The sequence below is a fragment of the Dermacentor variabilis genome, chromosome 6 (assembly GCF_050947875.1).
Source record: "Dermacentor variabilis isolate Ectoservices chromosome 6, ASM5094787v1, whole genome shotgun sequence".
Lineage (NCBI taxonomy): Eukaryota > Metazoa > Arthropoda > Arachnida > Ixodida > Ixodidae > Dermacentor > Dermacentor variabilis.
In genome coordinates this window covers 116887673-116895635 of record NC_134573.1, presented here as the reverse complement: position 1 = coordinate 116895635, position 7963 = coordinate 116887673, and the positions used below count along the sequence as shown (strand labels likewise).

The window sequence follows — 7963 nt, the reverse complement described above, 5'->3', positions numbered from 1 at the left end:
TTTGTTACCCAGATAACGCCAGTGCACATTTTCAAGGTTTATGTAGATATGCATCGAAAAATTGTCATCCAGAAGCACTATACATGCTTGCAATCTGGTGAAAATCGAGTTTTTCTTTTAAAGAATGGAACCCGCCCTGATAGCGTCAACGCATGCTTTGCATACTTGAAGAAATGAGCGCTGCGAAGACGCGGACCAAAGGAGGAACTTGTACGACGGACAAGGCGCTCCTTTGGTCCGCTAGGGTGCCTCCATGACTCGGTACATGGAGGCTCCCTATGGTTCGCGTCTTCGTAGCGCCCATTTCTTCAAGTGTACAAAACCAACTCGCTCACATCAAGCTTCTGCTGCATGTTTTGAAGGCGCAATTCAATAAACGCACGGTAGTGAAAGAGATGACTAGGGCCGGTATTTTGTAGCCATGCCTTTTCCGATTCTATGCTTTTTCAGGCTTTTCGCGCTTGGCCAGTGGTCAGGGCGACGGTCTGCCCGCATTATCAAAGGGATCAGGCGGCCCTGTGTGGTGGATGATAAGAGTAGCATAGAATAAGGCATCGCTACAAAATAGCGGCCTAGGTCACATTTTTGAATCGGTGAAGAATACCGCGTCAACAGCACGCAAGCAAGCTTCCTCCAACAGCAGACTACAGATGAATGCATGCGCGCCAAAAAGACTCACTGCCGTTGGCTAGGCGCGGTCACGTGGCTGCGTCTTATCATGTGGCTCTCTCCAGCGGAGGCGAGGAGAAGCGCAAACGTATGCAATCGCGGTTTGGTAAGCCGCGAGCGGTTTATTTGACGTCGCTTTACGCGCGATCTGGAGCCGCTTCGCTGACACGCATTTTGCACCGGAAAATGCAACGGGAAGCTTTCAAAAGCGGTACATTTCTCGTAGTTCCCCGAGCATTCGCCAGAGTCGCGGTGGCCGCTGCGCATCGGCTGTGCGCAAACGTGCTTGCGTACTCCGCCTCCACATTAAAGTGGCGGGCCGTGTGCAAATCCCACGTGTGACGCGCGGTTCCTTCCGTAGTTACATTTTATTCCATATTGTAAAACAAACACGGCGCTCAACTGACGAACATCAGGCCGGCAAACCAGGTAAGCACCCGTGGGTAGACATTTTCAAGCCCCGCACGACCTGTGCGCGCACCGCTCTCGGTGGCTGGGAGCCAGTTGAGCCTGGGCGATCAAGGGGCCGCGTTCACCCCGACGACTCCGTGGCGCGAGGTGAGGAAGGAAGAAGAGAGAGAGAAAAAAAAGGCCCTTTAAGCCTATCCGTCTAACTGGCGGCCAGGTCGAATCACAGCTGGTTTGAAGCGGTTACCGGAGGCTGCTCACCGATTCCCGCCGGGACGCTGCTTTCGTAATCGCTCCAACACCGTGGCTGTCAGCGCTGCTAGGGGAGGAAACAAATAAAAGTAAGCCTAATGTTGTGTTTCGTTGCGAAGGTTAGCAGTAGCTGTCTTTCCGGGAGCGATAGGTGTTTCTCTTTCGAGCGAACCCGTGGCGCTCTCAGCTGTTGCTCCGTTGTGTTTGTTTTTAGTGTATTATCTTTCCCCTTCGATAAGCTGCTTCGGGGCGCGCGGTTGTGTAGAATCTCGCTTTTTAATCCGAAACGCTGGTCGCCGCGCCGTTCTCCGAGCGGGGAAATAACACTTCCCGGTCTTGCTCCACTCTCCGTCTTCGTATTCGCGGCTGCTCCCTCCTCACCTTTATTTCGCTTTTTTTTTCTTTTCTTGATCTTTCATTTCGCTTCTCTCTACTACGACGCGGAAGAGAGGAGCGTCGGTGTGAGAAAGCTTGAAGGCGCAGTGTGTTGCTACAGCGAGTCGGGATTGTCGCTCTGGGGGTTCGGGTCATGCGTTCGTGTGCGTCCGCGGTTGCTTTGGCCGGGCTCCCAGGAAAGAGAGAGAGAGAGCTTCGGTGGTTCAGCTGATCGTGCGAAGGCGGGAGGACGCGGGAGAGCACCTCTTTCCTGCAGCAACGATGATGACCCAGTTCGAGGGGGCTGACCTTGAACTCTGTCGCCACCTCGCGCATTCCAAAACAACAAGATGGGACGGACCCCTTTATAAACGGTTACGGAGGGGGACCGCGTCACTTCAGCGCGTCGTAGGGGCGCGTTTGCCCGCACTCTCTTGCGGTGATTCGAAGGTCGCCTTCCCTCCCTTTCCGCCCTTCCATTGCGAACGCGTGCACTCGCCATCGCGGAAGCGCGGCGGGATTTCGTGGTCGAGGCAGCGACGAACCGGCGTGTAAATATCCGAGCAATGGCCGTCCTGGCGCGGCTTCGAGCTCCTCCGCCGGCGTGTTTCGTTTGGGGAGTCGGCACGAGAACGCGAGAAATAAAACGCTTCGAGCGTCCACCTGATCGGTCGAAGGCGGAAACGCGAGGGTGACGAAATAGCGGAGCGACGACTCGCGCGTTCCCGCGGTTTTGTGGAGCGTTTGTTTTGTGCCTAGCCAATCGTGCCGTTCGTCGGCACGTAAGCTCTTGAAAGTGTTTCTTGTGGCGTCCCGACCTCGTTAAGCGGGGTAGCTTCATTGCGACTATACTGAAGTGACCGTATGTGCATCGATCGAGCTACCCAGAATCTCGTTTACATCGCAGTTTGCGCTGCAACATTGTCTCTGACTCCCGCAGCTGGTTGTGGATTGCTTAATCGCCCTGGTTGTAATGAAAACGGTGTCGGCGGCGGTCGTTGCTACTGAGATTGTATAAGTAGCTCGTTAAATACCTGGGCGTTCAGGTCACACGCTACATTTCCATTATTATTTTTTTTTTCTGCATGTCTGTCATGTTTCCGCAACCAGTTTTGGTAGTCAATTCATTCATATGACATCTCGCGAATCGTGCACCAACGTGTTTATAGTATTTTAATGTCAAGAGTGAAGAAAATGCAATTGTCACACAACTCATTAAGGTGAGCTCTGTCACGAAGCACTGCAAGCAGTGGAATTAATTGCTTTATGCACTTGGCATCTGGTTGCCTTGTAGACCACAGGATTTTCCAGAAAGTGGCTGCAAAGCTAGTAACTATCGCATGTGTTTTCACTTTTCCACTGGGCAGGTTTAATGTAGTGATTCCTGTCACTCAGTTATGTTTCTTTCTTATCTAACACTCGCAACTTGAATATCCTGGCGATACTGCAAACGTAGGGCCACCCAGACCACTGGCAAAGTGTGGAATAGAAAAATAGGTATAATAGAATTTTTACAAAATACCAGCCCTTATGTGGCAATGTCCATATGCGAAAGAGGAGCAAAAAAATGCTTTAAGCAGGATGTGCATAACTTCTGTGGTGTCTCAATCATTTGCCTCTTTTGTCAGCACAAACCGCTTTTCAGCTACATACAAACACTATAACCACACAAACACAGATCAATCACGTGGGAGCCGTGCTGCGTATGGACTGCTGGACCAGCTGATAATTATGTGCAGTATACCACAGTGTGTGCATAAGATGGGGAAGGGGACATCATATTACTTTTTATTGTGCATGCTTCAGAACATACCACTGCCAAAAAAAGCACATATGCATAATATATAGAATATTATTCATGCATTTATAGGTAGTAATAGCATGTTAAATATACTCCAAGTCTGCAAAATTGTTGTGAGCCCCTTAGACTCCTCGTGAGAAGTTCATGTTAGACTTCCCTATTATGGTAGCCTCCCATTAAAATGGTTGAAAGGACTGTGATAATGTTTGATCAGAAATTAATTTTAACAGGTGTAATCTAAATAATCTCAGTAATATTGCTGGTGCATCCAAATGTCCACAACACAAAACTGTAAATAAAACATCCTTAAAGCCAAGCAGTACATGTAAACAGACATTGATTGGATTTGCATGATGTAAAACTTTTGATTTATGTACTCACGCAGTTCTTGCAGAACTTTCACAGTGGTGGCAGTGCCTTTCCTGTTGGCGTCAAAGATTTATTCTGTACCACACGCAGAGCTGTTTTTAATTGCAAGAAGCTGCATTGAACAGAATGGGGTTCTCGCCTCTGAGAGGGCTGTAGGCATTTCTCTTGATAACTTTGACCTTACTAAAATTTTATCCACGCTCAACGTTTGTCTCTTACGATAATCACCTTGATATTTGGCAAAAAGGGATCCGCATTGGCTTGTGTGTCGTGTCATTTCTGTGCAACACGTTTTTAGCTGCCTTTGACATAGAATTGGCTCAGGTACTTGACAGTGCAAAAATGAAGACCTTTAGGTATCTTGACTTTTCAGTGATCTTAACAACTAGTCCTTTTGTGGATAAAATTTTAGCACTATCTAGAAAACGTACCAAAGGGCTTTCTTTTACGCATGAGCTTCCCACTAATGGCAAGTTGCAGATTTTAGGCCCAAGCCTGACATTCTCGGAGCAGCACATATGTTGGGCTTACTGCCCACGCTGACGCAAGGAGCTTTTACCCTCTGGCGCGGCCCATTCCAAACTTGTTAAGAAGGCCATTGCTTCCATGTGACTGGAGGGGGCACTGGTGAAATCTTGTCCTTGCAAGATGCAGGAAAGTTTCGATGATCAGGTCAAGTGGCTGCATTCAGCTGGCTATTCTAGCTCTGTCATCGTCGCACTTTCTGAAACCCTCCTTCAAAAAGTGAACGAGGAAAAACGGGCAGTGGATAGACAAAAGGTCAATGGTTGTGCCTTATGTTCATAATGTTTCGCAGAACCTTGAGAGCATGGCTAACAGGTAAAAGGTACCTATGGTTTTCTTGGCGCCGCGCAAGTTGACTAGCCTGTGCCCCCATGTATTTCCAAAGTGCCGAGGCCCTCCCTGTGCGGGAGAGGCACTCTAGGCCGCCCGCTCGGTTGGCGTGGTATACGAAATCCTGCTTAGCAGCAGTAGCATTTACACAGACCAAACAGGCTGGTGCCCAAATGACAGAGCTAGAGAACACAAACTTTCAATATAAAACAAGCTTTCAGCACATTTGCTTGTCCATTGTGATTTGTGCATGTGTGAGCTGAGGTTTTCTGGTGTTTGCTTTCTTGGTGAGAGTACAGATGCCCTGGCATGTGAGATTATGGAAGCATACTACATTAAAAAGAAAAGAGATGTGTGTCAGTATCTGGTTCTGTGTGGAGGCGAATACAAATTTTCTCATGCTTCACTAGATTAGAAAGTTTCTGGGAATTCCCTTATCTCATGTAATTTGATGGAATGTTTGAAATGATGTGGTTTGCGCGTGTTTGGAACGGCTATATATTAAGCTGCTTCTCTGTGAAAGATTAGTTGCGAGTGATGCCCTTTTCTTTCTCTGCATCCCTCTGTGGTCGTGGCACGTCTTATTTCACACCAGTTATGTGCCAACTAGCCCAACAGCAAGTTTTACTAACCAGATTTCGTTTTTCCTTGTAATTTTGCTGATCAATTGAAGCAGCCCACTTTGTGTGGAAAGGCAGTTGTGACCAGATATTTTGAAGAGTTGTGCAAGTGTACAAAAAGTTATGAGAAGCAAGCTCTTGTTGGCAGGCTGGAGGAATGAAATTTTAAGCAGTGCAAAGGCAGCAAACCTTGTCGCCCAAGGCCTGAATACTGCCTTGCAGCTGTTGCTGTCGTGCCACGAGCTCAGGGTGATTGATGCACCTGTAAAGGGCAAAGTGCTGTCCAGCAAGACACAATAGCCTGCCGCACGATGATCTTTCTTAGAAATCTGGTGGGCATCCACGTAAGCTAGGTTTTTCTGTTGCGCTCGGAGGTGGCCAATGGAGTTCAGAAATTTGTTTGGTTAGAAAACGTAAATGACTCGGATGTGGGAGTATTGTAATAGTAACATGTTTAGTGCCGAGTGAACTTTGGGCAATGTTACATTGTATGTTGGCCCAAATTTTGTGGCCATGGCAACAGGATATGCAAACAGTGATGACTGAGTATTCATTGAAAATGAAAAAAAAGAAAAATGGGAGGGACTTAAGTTTCAACTATGTGGAACAAATTTTCAGCATAGCATCACTGGAAATCACTTCATCCATTTTATTCCGGGCAGTGACCACCGGTGTGTGTACCATTTAGTTACTGGCTATATAGGAAAATCTATAAGATAACCTTTTCACACATTGTTAGCTAACTACATGCCACAAATGCCTGTTGTTGCTCTTTCGTGCTGTGGAGTGAACAGCTCGGAGCACTGGTGGTTATGTGAATTCAATGAATCAAGGTTTATTTTTTCTTGAGCAAAAGGGGGTAGTGAGAAAAAGCTGCAAAACTACCTCTTAACTAAGCCTGGCCTCCTATTCACGCTTGTTTTCCTTACCTTTTTTTTTTCTTGAGCCAAACATTGCATGTTTGTTATCTTAGTCTCCAGCGGTTGGCAGTCGGCAAAATTGTCTTAGTTGAGATTATGACAAATATGAACGTGTACAATAGCTGTAATGAATTGCTGACGTGTGATTAAGAGTTGAAACACGCAAGGAAAGCACCATGGAAGTCTAGTATCATGAAAGATTTGTTTTCAAGGCATATCTTTTTAAACATTTATTTTGCTCTGAGCCCCTGTTATGCTGTTAAACACGTCTTGGACATGTTCTACCACACACGATTCCTATTGTGGTAGAATGATAGGAGCACTGCTAGGTTTCTCTCCTCTGATATCAGTACGAAACTCGCCTGCTGCAGAGGTTCATTGGCCATGGTGTTCTGCTTGTGAGCATGCAAGAGCTTGTGGGTTTGATACCTGGCTGCAGCAGCCATATTCCAATGGAGGTAAAATGGTATTCCGGAACCGTCCACTTCTGTGTCTCATAAAGCCAGTATTGCTTTGGGATGTTGCTACTCGTGAATCAGTAAATCGGTATGAGACTCTCTGGCTGATCTTTATCAGTAATCGGCATGCTGTTTTCTCTCTCAATGCAGGAGGAGCCGCAGCAGGTGGGCGCCGAGGGGCGGGTGGAGTGAGTCGAGAGCTGAGGGTGAGGAGGCCAGGGAAGTATGAGTGCCACCACGGAGTGCTACAAGTGCCACAAGCTGGGACACTTTGCCCGCGAGTGCTTCCAGGATGGTGGCAGTGGGGGAGGGGGACGAGGTGGCATGGGAGGAGGGGGACCACGGGGCGGGGGCCGCGGCGCCTCCCGAGGCCGCATGGACTACAAGCCTCCGATTAGAGGTGAGCACGCCTGTCAGCTGTTTGCTTCACTTGTACCGAACGCTGTTCATTTTGCCGAGCACGATAGGATGTGCCTCTGTTGGTTTGCACTTTAAGTGGTGACAGTCTAGGTGAGGGTGAGACAACTGACAGTTTTACCTGCTGTGGTAAAACTGTAGTGTTACATTGAGTCCTGCTTTTTCTTCTCCAAGTTAGTGTGCTGCCTACCCAGAAAAGTTGTCTGTTAAGGATCTGCTAATTAAGTTCAATGTCTCCTGGTGTGCATTGGATTGCTTAAGACTTAAGGTGTGGTACCCACCTGAATTTTCACGAAGTTTTAATGTTCAAAGGCTGCTGCTAAAGTGAAGGTTAGGTGTGTCAGCTCCCTGAAAACTGTCAGTGTTTTTGTAGCCTAAGCATATATAGTCTTGCTACCACTCTTCAGCATTAAAGCTACTCTTTGCATCGTAACTGGAGCAGATGCTTTTAACTGGAGCATGTGCTGTCATTCAGTCACCCGTGGGCATACTTTTACTGTTTCACGATAAGAGGTCCATGATTGAAGGCCTTGCTGGATCAAGACTGATCTTGTCAATGCAGTTGAAATCTATGCTACTCGAAAATAACGCTCATTGGAGCTGTGCCATCTTTTTAGTCATGTCCACCTTCTGTTGGCTTAATCACTAGTCAGTGTACACTGAAATCCCCGAAAGTGATTCATTGGCATTATGGCCCCAGTTCCCCATATCTCCAGTACTATGTTATTTGCAGCACCTTGTGGATCATTGAATAAGTGGCCATGCACGTCATAAGTTTGTAAAGCTTGTTGAAGTGTGTGTATAATCCTTGATTTATCG

At 47.4% G+C, this 7963-nt stretch overlaps 1 protein-coding gene across 4 annotated transcripts in view; it reads left to right on the top strand.

Moving 5' to 3' along the window:
- The first annotated feature begins 855 nt into the window (after window positions 1-855).
- CNBP (CCHC-type zinc finger nucleic acid binding protein) overlaps window positions 856-7963 on the top strand; it is a 50445-nt gene continuing 43337 nt past the window's right edge. Inside the window, exons 1-2 of one of the 4 annotated variants that reach the window (XM_075695588.1) lie at window positions 856-1098; window positions 6878-7127. In XM_075695588.1, the coding sequence (XP_075551703.1) occupies window positions 6953-7127 (175 nt within the window). In that variant the 5' untranslated portion in view covers window positions 856-1098; window positions 6878-6952. Of the gene's footprint in view, window positions 1099-1262; window positions 1419-6877; window positions 7128-7963 lie in introns of those variants that run through there. The other 3 variants (XM_075695587.1, XM_075695585.1, XM_075695586.1) reach the window with 3 other exon arrangements.